The sequence below is a fragment of the Maylandia zebra genome, linkage group LG16 (assembly GCF_041146795.1).
Source record: "Maylandia zebra isolate NMK-2024a linkage group LG16, Mzebra_GT3a, whole genome shotgun sequence".
Lineage (NCBI taxonomy): Eukaryota > Metazoa > Chordata > Actinopteri > Cichliformes > Cichlidae > Maylandia > Maylandia zebra.
In genome coordinates this window covers 37,034,489-37,046,828 of record NC_135182.1, presented here as the reverse complement: position 1 = coordinate 37,046,828, position 12,340 = coordinate 37,034,489, and the positions used below count along the sequence as shown (strand labels likewise).

The 12,340-nt window shown below is 44.4% G+C and overlaps 1 protein-coding gene across 6 annotated transcripts in view; it reads left to right on the top strand.

Moving 5' to 3' along the window:
* The first annotated feature begins 2,170 nt into the window (after positions 1-2,170).
* ttn.1 (titin, tandem duplicate 1) overlaps positions 2,171-12,340 on the top strand; it is a 175,520-nt gene continuing 165,350 nt past the window's right edge. For all 6 annotated transcript variants that reach the window (XM_076874611.1, XM_076874610.1, XM_076874609.1 and 3 more), the window contains exons 1-9: positions 2,171-2,404; positions 6,823-6,926; positions 8,240-8,443; positions 8,838-9,125; positions 9,209-9,294; positions 9,379-9,587; positions 9,752-9,890; positions 11,180-11,440; positions 11,917-12,030. In XM_076874611.1, the coding sequence (XP_076730726.1) occupies positions 6,836-6,926; positions 8,240-8,443; positions 8,838-9,125; positions 9,209-9,294; positions 9,379-9,587; positions 9,752-9,890; positions 11,180-11,440; positions 11,917-12,030 (1,392 nt within the window). In that variant the 5' untranslated portion in view covers positions 2,171-2,404; positions 6,823-6,835. The remainder of the gene's footprint in view (positions 2,405-6,822; positions 6,927-8,239; positions 8,444-8,837; positions 9,126-9,208; positions 9,295-9,378; positions 9,588-9,751; positions 9,891-11,179; positions 11,441-11,916; positions 12,031-12,340) is intronic.

Here is a 12,340-nt window from a genome sequence, read left to right as displayed (position 1 = left end):
TCCTCAGTCCCGGCTAACTTCCTGTGAAGAAGCTTGTTTTTAGCCGACAGACGGCCCAGCCAGGCAGACACGGGAACTCTCACTACGCTCGCTCACATCTGTGACTAAAAATAGAATTACAATAGAAACACATTCAAGATCACAGCTGTGAATAAAGTACCGCAGTGTGAGTCTGTTTCAGCCACAGACGATGAGTCCTGCACACCATCGACCTGCTGAGGCTTTCACACCACTGACAACAGCTGTGTCACTTCAGGCACCTTTAATGTGAAGACGAGTGAGGGCTGCTTCACATCTGAGCTTAACTGTGATTGGTGGAAACACAAACATGTAATCCTCCACAGGAAGATGTTTAACAAGAAACAAGCACGTGTGAAACAGCAGCAACTAAACCAGTTTGTCCTTACAGGGAGGGGCCGCGACTGGTTGGGGTGAGGGGGAGGAAGACGGGAAAAAGACACGCTGTGGAAGAGAGCCGGAGCTTAACAACTAATGATTAAGTACAGAAAGGTGAGTGAAGCAGAAACACCCAGTGCATCATGGGAATCAGCAGCCTACGTCTATTGCAGCGTAACTAAGGGAGGATTCAGGGTCACCTGGTCCAGCCCTAACTATATGCTTTAGCAAAAAGGAAAGTTTGAAGCCTAATCTTGAAAGTAGAGATAGTGTCTGTCTCCTGAATCCAAACTGGAAGCTGGTTCCACAGAAGAGGGGCCTGAAAACTGAAGGCTCTGCCTCCCATTCTACTTTTAAATACTCTAGGAACAACAAGTAGGCCTGCAGAGCGAGAGCGAAGTGCTCTAATAGGGTGATATGGTACTACAAGGTCATTAAGATAAGATGGGGCCTGATTATTTAAGACCTTGTATGTGAGGAGCAGGATTTTGAATTCTGGATTTAACAGGAAGCCAAAACAGGAGAAATCTGCTCTCTCTTTCTAGTCCCTGTCAGGACTCTTGCTGCAGCATTTTGGATCAGCTGAAGGCTTTCAGGGAGTTTTTAGGACTTCCTGATAATAATGAATTACAGTCGTCCAGCCTGGAAGTAATAAATGCATGAACTAGTTTTTCAGCGTCACTCTGAGACAGGATATTTCTAACTTTAGAGATGTTGCACAAATGGAAGAAAGCAGTCTTACATATTTGTTTAATATGTGCGTCGAAGGACATGTCCTGGTCAAAAATGACTCCAAGGTTCCTCACAGTGTTACTGGAGGCCAAGGTAATGCCATCCAGAGTAAGAATCTGGTTAGATACCATATTTCTAAGATTTTCAGGGCCGAGTACAATAACCTCAGTTTTATCTGAATTAAGAAGCAGAAAGTTAGCGGCCATCCAGGTCTTTATGTCTTTAAGACATTCCTGCAGTAGATTCCAGCACTGCTTCCATCTGTCACTGGATGACCTGATTGATAAAAGCAGGAAAAACTCACCAAGATTGAGACTCATGACACTCTTCAGGTGTACAGTTCAGTAAGGCAGATTTTACCTTCAGGAATCAACAAGTCAAAAAGCAAAATGTTGAAAAAAAATGTAAATAATATTTAGGTGCAACCAAATTTTCATGAAAACGGATCCAGACAAACAGAAAGTGTCTATAAAGAGCAACAATACACAACTTACACAATGTGCTGTCACCGAAATCACTTCTTACATTAGTGGACTTAACTGACCTCCAGGTCAAGCTAGGACAATGATGGACGACTGACAGCTGCATTACTAAACTCTGCTACCAAACCATGAAGCAGCAGAAAGGTTCTGATCCACAGGATGAGCCCCAGGAGCTCCGCTGACTCCTGAGATATGAAGCGTGGGTTTGTTGGGGTGTTGTAACAGCCGGCCGGTGGGAGGGGGGCTTTGACTGACAGGAACAGCCTCTGCCTCCTTTTGCTCAGCAGTTCTCAGTGACTCTGGGTCTGCAGATGAACTTGTTCTCTGCGATTCCTTTAAAACACGGAGGTTCAGGTGTGTGTGAACGAGCTGCCGTCACACACTCTTAGCCTGATCCGAATCAGAGGATCGGGGTGGGCAGCCTCACAGGCTGCAGGGTGCATAAATGGCTGCTATGTCCCATCATGCCCCCTGAGTGTTTCAGCAGCCAATGGGGAGCGTCGGTGCTCTGATGATGCAGGTTGTCCCCCTGGTATAAAACCCTAAAGCACCATCTGGGCCCTCCTGAGCAGTTTGAGCATTCCCAACCTCGCCTCGGGTGGAGGGATTGCGAGGAGGGAAAGCAAAACTACACGGCCTCTATTCTGTGTAGTTTTGTTTTTTTTCGGGGGATATTTCGAGGCTCGACCGTTCTCATCTTGGATTTTTCTGGAAAAACCTTCCTGGATAAGGAGACCGTTGCTCGTTGCTCTGACGGGCTCCGTCCCATCATTTCAGGCACTCTTGTGATACAAGTGAGTACTCGCCGGTCCCCTAATGATGCTGACTCGTGGGGTTTACGGCGATTGGGGGGTCAGGGCTCGGGGTTTGGGTGAACTGTGTTTGGGTTTTGTGTTGGTTTGATGTTTTTCGGGTGCAGATTGCAGGTTGGCCCTATTCAGCGGGCTGTGCACTGACCCCAGGAAGGCCAAGAATAGCTGCTGATAGCATGAGAGTGGACTGTCAGCTGGGCGGCTGATGGCTTTTTAAGGGAATCAGCAGCAGGGCTATCACTTCACCCCCAGCTATGCGCCACATGCTGTCTGTCAATCAAGCTGCTCGAGGTTGGGGAGGGGGTGGTGGATATTTTTGGCCACTGCCTTATCTGTCGCTCAGCTCGATCTGTAAATATGGGCTGAGTTTATCAGGTCTGATCCTGTTTGGCTTATGATGAAGCGAAGTGTTCGTATTGATTGTTGATAAGGCTGCGATCAGCTGATCAGGTGCTGAAAGTTCACAGAGAAGGTGAGAGACTCACAACTCTGCCTGAAATCAGCTGACAGCGCTGAAAAAGAGCAGCAGCTGTCCCAGCGAGGCGTTCAGTGTCACAGTCAGAGAGCAGGAACAAATCAATCACCAGTAACTGATTATTGATCACCAGCTCCTTAAAGAGGTGTGAGAGTGGTTCAGCCTGTTTCCACAGACTTCAGATTCACAGCACTGGAGGATTTTTAGTCTTACTTTAAGGAGCTTCACACTCGTCCTCAGACTCCAGCTGTACGTTTTTACAGGGTTTCTGTGATTGAGCGTCCAAAGTCAATAAATGCGACGTCACACTCGAGATGTTAACCATGTGACAGTAAAGGTTTTTAAATAACTGTCTGACAGCAGAAACAGCTGCACGCTAGACTGCAGCCAGCGTTAAACCAGGATTACTGCAGCTGCATCGTGGACACAAAAGGAACGACGTTTAAACGGCTTCATGTTTGTTCGTGTCTTTGATCTGATCGTCACATTTACATGAAGTGTCATTAAGCTGCTTTTACAGGTGAAAGATTTCATTTATTCCTGTCATTATAAGGTTTCAATGGGAGTTGTCTTTGAATCAAAGCTTTGACTGTTTGATTCTCAGATAAGTATGGAAGCCTGTTTGTGCCAAAAAAGTATAAAAATGACTTTATGTTACCCGAGCTTTAGTCTCATAATATCAATAAACTGACTAATTTCATCACACTTATAATTATAACCAACACGTTATGTGGTTCCATTTTATGATGAGAAAATTGAGGTTTTAAATTTTAAATTCATAAAATTGTAACAAAATAAAAAAACAAAACAAAAGATGTTTTTAATTAATTACGGCAGAAAAAGCTTTTGAAAGCACAACATCTTTGTTTCTGTTTTTTACAAAAACCACAGCGAATAATCAACAATCAGAACCATTTAATTTAACGCTTCAATAATATGTAACGTGGTTATTTGTCAGCAACATGAAACCAGAGTGCAGAGAGAAAGAAACTTGAAATAAGAACATGAGTGGAGACAAACGTGGAAAACCCACAGTGACTCGTCTGAAAAGATTTCACAGCAAAATCAAAGATTTGTGTTAATCAACATTTCAGTCCAAATTCTGCCACGAAGAGATTTTAGAACAAAATCAACATAAACACAGAATCATGTCTAAATAACAATGTGGTGGATAAAAACACTCCACAGCACATTTCACCTGTAAGAGTTTGTGTCACATGAAGTGGAAACAACAACGAGCTCCATTTATTTAAAGATCACGAACCTGTGAGAAGATCCACTGCATCACTGCACTGACTAATAACATGCGTCGTTGTTATTATTATTATTGTTATTATGGTTTTTAGTCTGCAGTAAAATCAGGAACCAAAGAGTTAAAACAGCAGACTCAGCTTTAGATCTGATCTGATGATTGATGGTTATAATTACTTGGAAACAGCTAATTAAATGTTGAAGATGATGGATGAGTTTACAGTATGAAGCACCTTCAGCTGAATGCTGTTGTGATTGGTGCTGTATAAATAAAGTTGAATTGAATTTGTTTATATCAATGAAGACAAACTGGTCCACGTCCACACTGAGGTCACAGCAGAGTGGACATGATCAGTGTTTGGTCAGTGGACCTTTAACAGTTCACACCAGAACACATTTGAGTTTTTCATCAGACTTTGTATTTTCAGGGAAACTTTTATTTCTATTTAAAATCAGTTTGTTTTTTTCCAGCATGCTAATCAGAGTCATGTTGTTCATCTCTGTGTCAGCGGCAGCATAAATGTTCTTTGTAAAAGTGCAAACCTGCAGCTGCTGCCGCCCGTCAGACATTTATAGCCGCCGTCCGTCTCACCTGTCTCACAGCTCTGAAACTCAAACCTCTGAGTGAAGCTGCAGAGACACTCAGCACATTTCCATCCAGCTGCTTTTAACTACATGTAAATGTGTCCCTCAACACAAACCCGAGTAGAGTTAATCACTTCATCAATTAGTCAAATGCATCCTGTGTTCCTACCAACCCAGGCAAGCACGACATGCAGGTGCAACTCTGAATGCAGAGCTCAGAGTTTGGGTCACCTCAGTGTAAAAACCGGATTTCTTCTTCTGCTCTGTTATTTACAGCAGCTTAGGATAAACTATACTATAGTTTATCCTAAGCTGTTTATCAGCACGGGGACTCCCAGTTTGTGCAGTGTTTAGATCATAATAGTCAGTTAATGCTGCCGCTGATGAGCCTTTGAAACCCTTTGTCAGCGTCTCTGATCGTTTGAACACTGCTGTGAGCGCGCAGCTTGTTCTTCGGCGTGCTCACGCAGACGTTACTTAGTTATCATTAAACCAGTTTCACTGTTAAGAGGAAGCAGCTCTGCCTGACTGTTACATCATCCTGCTGAAGGACTGATGAGGCGTCCTCACAGGAGTCACTTCAGCCACATGATTGGTCAGTGACTCTTTCACACAGTGGTTATCTAACACGTCTCCACCCAGAGCGTGCTGCATGAGTCGCAGTAGCTGCTGCGTCGGTGACCGTCTCGATGGGCTTTCACAGGTTCTCGTTTCCTTTGTGGTTCTAACGCGACAGAGCTTTCTCGCCCTGTGACACAGACGGGCTCTGTGGACCGATGGACGGAGCTGAAAGTGTACGAATGTTCTTCAACCTTTGCAAACAACGACTAACATCAGAAAAGTGTTTCTGTTATATGTTGGTTACATCTATAAACACAGGATCTACAGCACCATCCCAGCGGGGGATCAGCTACACCTTAGCATCGTCACAAAGCTATGACATCACAACAACACGGCCAATCAAAGGACTGAGAGAACAGAGAATATACCCAAGCCAACATACCCAAGTGCACGTCACAACCATTTACTCACCTGTGGACTGTCCAGTGTGAAGACTAAAGAAATCTAAAGGTTCAAACGAACAATCTGGATATGCACATGTAGGATATCAGAGACATTTGTACATTATCAGGAAAGAAATGTATCACACAGCAAGAAAAGCAGCAGAAAAACACGTGTTTGTGATTTAAAGCAGAGAATGGAAGCTGATTGGTTCACAGAAGGCAGGCAGCGTGATGATGTCAGCATCAGCGTGGGAAACAGGAAGTGATATAAAGAATAGGATGAGCGATCAGCACTAGAAGAAAGAAATGACTGAATGAATCATTTATTTTATCTCAATGAAAGTAAAATTTGACAAAACGAGTATTTAACATAAAACTTGTTTTATTAGTTTTAAATTTGATCACAGAAGATAAAGTTAAAATACGGATTCGAATAAACTAGTAAACACAGGTTGCAACAAATAACACAGCAGCTAAACTGAAACTGAATCATTGAAGTTTTCTGGAGAAACAACATTATGAGAAGAAGCATCCACAATGCTCCACCTCCGTCTGCAGCTTCGCCTCCATCTGCTGCTCCACCACCTCGGCCTCCAGCCTGAGGCCGTCCGATTGGCTGTTCTGCTCTCACGTCTCTCTGTATTTGCTCAGATTAGGTTCCACTCTGGTTCCTCCGCTGCTCTGCACGCCCAGCTACACCCAGCTACACCCACAGTTCTCCACACCTTTTGACCCAGTCTGCATCCTCAGCCTGGCAGCACTTATTCATCTTTCATCTCACTGCATTGATCTCATGCAGCCATAAAATCTACATATTTGTAAAAACATGTTGTAATCTCGTTTTTGTCCTGCAATGACTGAAACAATAAAGTGAAAATCTGATGATTTTTTCATTCGTATTAAAAAGGCTGCAGGTTTGTTTGTATCTGCAGCTGTTAGTGGCTGCTCTACTCCTGCACTGGTTTAGTGGCAGCAGGTGGAGAATTAGCTCCACCTGCTGCTGATCTGTCAGTTTCTCTGCCAATGAAACCAAAGCCTGCTGCTGTTTTCTTTATTCTGGGCTGATCACCTCGTTTGTGTTCCAGGGTGCCGATCATCATGTCAACTCAAGCGCCGACGTTCACGCAGCCGCTACAGAGCGTCGTGGCACTGGAGGGTAGTGCCGCCACGTTCGAGGCTCAAGTTAGTGGTAAGAGAAACGTGTGATGGTGACGTTCTGCAGAGGACGATGTTTGACACTGTTGTATTTACACTGGAGATACAAAGAATGAGCAGATGTTTGACTTCATTAGTTAGAAAGGAGAGAAATAATGTTAAAGTTCATATAAAAACTATTAGACATTGAAGCCATGCAGCTGGTACAGAGGTTCACTGCAGACTGTGCAACATTCATATCTGGACTCTTTGTATTTATAGAGAGAAATGATGGACTTTTGAGGGGTAAATGTTCTCGTCACCTTTCTTTCTTTTCTCGTGGCGAGCGAGGCTTTTACAGGCTGCTGCTGCTTTCAGGGACATTCTGACATTTGGAAGGTTGGAGTCAATGCCTGTGATAAAAATAAAGCTGACAGAATTTCAGCAGATGCCTTTCCCTTTCAGGAACTCAGGGGAAGCATGTGCCAACATTTACACAGACAGCTCCTGATTGGCTCTTCAGCCTTTCTCCCTCAGTTTTCTGTTTTAAGTCCAAACAGCCCAAACCACAGGGAGCTGAGATGGTTGCTGCATTGCTGCTTGCTATTGGTGGCAGTGTTTGAGGGGAGAACAGTCTGCTTCTTGTTGCTTTGACCCAATGATTGCTTGACTTAAAAGGAGAAATGTCATTTGTTCTAAGTTTAACCAGTGAGTATAAGAGCAGCCGTCCTTTATTCTCCTGACAGACTGGTGCAATCAGTCACACAGGGACGGCTCTGCAGGTCGAGCTAGGTAACGATGAAGCCACATGAAGGAAACATATGAAGCTTCTGAAGTTTAGTCTTGATTCTTTCATGATTAACCAGGTAAAACAAACCTGATAGTGACGTTTTTCTGCTCTGACTTCATCTCACTGACGGTCTCATGATTCAAAAGAATTACTCTTTGTTGTATTGATCTTAGTTCTTATTTCCTTTAAAGCTCTCGTATATTTTAAACAGTAATTGTATTTTTGAATCCATCCACCCAGTTTTAAAATGTTTAATTTCTACTTTAGCTAAATAAATGTCACATTTTCAGTTTCTATATTTTTAAACAATTTGAAAACCTCATGTGAACAACGTTAATCTTAAAGATGATTTTTTTAAATTTCAAATAAAAAGTTGAACATGAAAATTTGCTAAACTCTTAATAAAGTTTCTCCCACTCGTTCGTCGTTTGCTTTTCCTTTCACATTTTTGTTTCATGCATTAAAATCTCACTGTTTTACTGAAAGCACTGACTTTGTGGCTCAGGTCTTAGTCCCGGATCCTTTGGTGCATGTTGGTTTGTGGGTTCTCCGACAGAGTCTCATGCATCTCTTTGCAGGTTCTCCAGTTCCTGAGGTGAGCTGGTTCCGTGATGGCCAGGTACTTTCTGCTGCCGCTCTGCCCGGCGTTCAGATCTCGTTCAGCGATGGCCGCGCTGTTCTGAGGATTCCTGCTGTGACCGCCGCGCACAGCGGACGATTTTCTGTCAGAGCCACCAACGGTGCTGGACAAGCCACAAGCACAGCCGAACTCTTAGTTACAGGTGAGCTCACAGGAGGACTTCAAGTGGTAAACTAAAGCACTTCTGCTCCATGAACATTTCCCATACATTTCTTTTCAAAAAAGCTGCTACGAACAGCAAATTTTAATGTTAAAATTTTGATATTTATAGATTGTAAAGAAGGTTTGTTTGTGTATATGTTATCATTTAGCTGCCATCCAGAGTTCTCAAAGGATAAACAGCAGTGGATAACGGTCGGCAGACGTTGCAACATCATGAGCTGATTTTTAACACCCGTCTGAATCAAACTGAAAACAAACTGTTATTAAAAATTCAGTTTTCTAAAAAGTCATAAACTGGCTTTATTTTATTGTGTACTTGCACAACGAAATGCTGAGATCAGCTGATATAAAGCGACCTGTACCTCCTTCTCCAGCGGAGACGGTTCCTCCGAGCTTCATTCAGAGACTACAGAGCTCCACGGTGAGACAGGGCAGCCAGGTGAGGCTGGATGTTCGAGTCACCGGGATCCCCGCACCTGGGGTAAAATTCTACAGAGAAGGGGCCGAGATCCAGAGCTCCACCGACTTCAGAATCATCCAGGACGGAGACCTGCACAGCTTGCTGATTGCTGAAGCCTTCCCAGAGGATTCTGGGACGTATTCGGTGACAGCCACCAACAGCAGCGGACGGGCCACCTCCACAGCCGAACTGCTGGTTCAGGGTAAGAACCGTTCGTCTCTGCTTCTTCTTCCTTTTGGAAATTGCTTTGATGAAAAACACAGACTAAAGAAGAGACATTTTCAGGCGAAGAAGCCGTTCCAGCAAAGAAAACAAAGACCTTGATTTCAACCGCCCAGATTTCAGAGACCCGACACACCAGAGTAGAAAAGGTAAAAAAATCCTCAAAGAAATGTGTGATTGTCTAATTTACTCATACTTAATCTAACTTCATGAACTCTGCTGTCTGTCCCCAGAAGATGGAGGCCAGTTTCCAGGCCTCCGCCATGATGGAGATGCAGATAGAGGGCGCAGAGCTGGCTCACAAGACTCCACCCAGAGTTCCTCCGAAACCCACATCCAAGTCACCAACTCAGCCATCACTGGTGGCCAAGGTGACCGGGGGACGGCAACAGTCACCGTCACCTGTCAGACATGTGAAGGCACCCACACCCACGCCTGTCAGGTGGGTAGAGTCTGGGAGGGGTTAACGCTGGCTGTTATTTGCCTGTTCGTAACTTTTACATGGAAAGAAGTCAGCGAATGATTACTGACAGAGATCTGCTGATCGGTGTGCTCGATGAATAAACCAATCAGGGCAGCTGTGTAACTCTCAGTCTCACCTTTCAGGGCAGTCCCGTCCCCTATCGCCGCACACAAGCAGGCCGCCGGTGACGTCCTCCCGCCCTGGAAGCAGGAAGACTACGTGGCCGAGGGCAGGACTGTCACTCAGTTGGTCCGGGAGCAGCAGGTCACCATGGTCAAACAGGTGAGCATCCCTGGGGTAGCACGACATATTCCCATCCACAGATAAACCATTCCAGGAGACACTTCACAAAAAATGGGCATTTTCAATGAAACGTGAGGTTCCCAGATTCCTGAGTCTCTCTTCTTCGGGTTCAGCTGCGTTACCATCAGCTTCCTGACTGTGTTTGGTCATGAAATATTACTTCCACTTCTCTATTTGTGACGTTCATGTCTCACAGCCTCTGCGGTGGATTTCAGGTCCTTGTTTAAAGGTATTATGGGTTTACTCTGAAAAACAGAACCTGCCATCCACCTTCCTCCACCTTACAGCCAATTCTTTTCCATGTGTTCCTTGTTCTAATGTGCCTGATTGTTTGCCCTGCTCATATTCACATCATTGGCACAGCATCACACAGCAGTCTGAACATTTGGTCTTTGAAATGAAAAGAGAATCATCTGAAGCTGATGATGTGCGTTTTACCCTGGATGATGAGGGATGGGACATCTCTGCAGGCTGGGCGGGACTGTAACTTCTTTCAGCCCCACACAGATTCATACGGTGAGGGGGGGAAACATGTGAAAACTTTAAAAACCAAGAAGCAACATCTTTACTCACAGAAGAGGAGGAAAATACACCCTCAAAGAGCTGTGTCCTCTGTGTTTAACCACAAGACTTTAGCACCTGTTTCCAGTAGAGAGCAAGCCTGGCTCGGTTCAGCTGACGATGCTGTCAGAATACCTGATGTCCTCCTGATACCACATCCTCCTGATGTGTCTGAGATCGCTTCAGCTTAACTCAGAAGACTGGTCTTATTGTTTTATTGTGTCGCCACAAGATTGTGGCTGTCACTTTTCTTTGCAGCTAATGTTACTGCTGACAAACAGATGAACCAATGTGCTGTCTTCAAATGACTTTAAACCTTTAAGCTTGCATGGGTCAGGCTTTAAAAACCGTAGTACCTCATTATCTCATTTGGATAACTGGAGTCAGGCTAAGCTTTGCAAAAAACTGGAAGCTGGGGAGACAGCTAATCTGGCTCTGCCCGTAATCCAAGATCTACCTCTGAAGCTCATTCAATAGCCTCTTGTTTATTGGACAACCATCCAGCCCAGAGTTTTAGACCTGCGTTAACAGAGTCGAGCTAACTAAACCCAGTCTATATGCAAATTTGGGCAAATCAGGTCTTTCTCCCAGCTCTGTATTTTTCTTTGAACGAGGGGATGGAGATACTTACCAAAGTGATTTCCCCCATGAACCTGTCTGTTTCTGTACCGCTGTGCTGGATGTCCTGAGATCTGTTGTGTCTCCAGGCTGAGGGAGGGAAAAGAGCGGGGGCAGTGGCCACCGTGGTGGCTGCCGTCGACCTTGCTCGTGTCCGTCAGCCCGCGCTTGTCGAGGGGGGTCGAGCTGAAGAGGACGAGGCTGTAGAGGTGGACTTAAGGCAGCAGGCCGCCGCCGTGGCTGCTGATCAAAGCTATCAAGCTGCTTTGACATCAACAAGAGTGCAAAGTGGGCACATGCTTTCTACTGCTCAGGAGTTTACACGTGAAGCAGCCGTGCTGCAGCCTCAGGTTAGCTAGGCCTCCAGTGAACAACGATTACCAAGAGATTTGACCAAACTATCAGCAGATTTGAATTCTTTCATTTATTTTTTATTTTGGTATTTTACTCAGCCCCCGCCCCCCCCCCCCCCCCCCCCCCCCCCTTTTTTGGTGAAGAGAACAGATGGATGTTTTATTTTCCATCAAAATGAAAAAGTTACAAAAAATGATTTTGCACAATTACAAAAAGAGTATCTCAGAAAAAACAGTCCATATGTCCGATCAATTATTTAATTATGTATGAAATGTGTCTTTGGGCAAAGTCTTGTTTGAATTATTTGGTGAATAATGACCGATTCATCTCTGTGAAGTCACCTCGTAGTCAACCATAAAAAAGACATTTGAAGCACAAATCTCTTGATAATCACATAGTCATCTTCTAAATATACTGTGCAGATTTTAAAATCCTCCTGAGGTTCTGACTCTTGTTGTGTTGGTTGCTCCAGATTCAGGGAGTGACAGAAATCTCCTCCCGTGTGGACACTGGTCTCACCCCGTCTCCAGTTCCACAATTCACAGTTTCTAAAGTGTCTGTCCCAAAACTCGAGTCTAGCAGTGAGGTAAGACAGGAAGCATCAGGCGAGCTGTGGACAATAATAATGTGATAGGACCGTTGCTGTGGCAAGCTTATTGAACTGCTGATTGGCTGAAATGCAAACTTGTGTTTTAATGCAGTGTCAACGTGATCAAATATTATCCATAAAATAACTAAATCAATCCTCCCTTAACCTTCTTTTGCTTCATCCCCTTATTTAATAAACTTGATTGATCCGGTACCTCCTATTAATCCATCTTAATTAAAGTCCCTCTATCTGACCCTGTTGTAGCATTAATCAGACTAACGTGCCATAGCTCCTCTGTGCTGTGGTT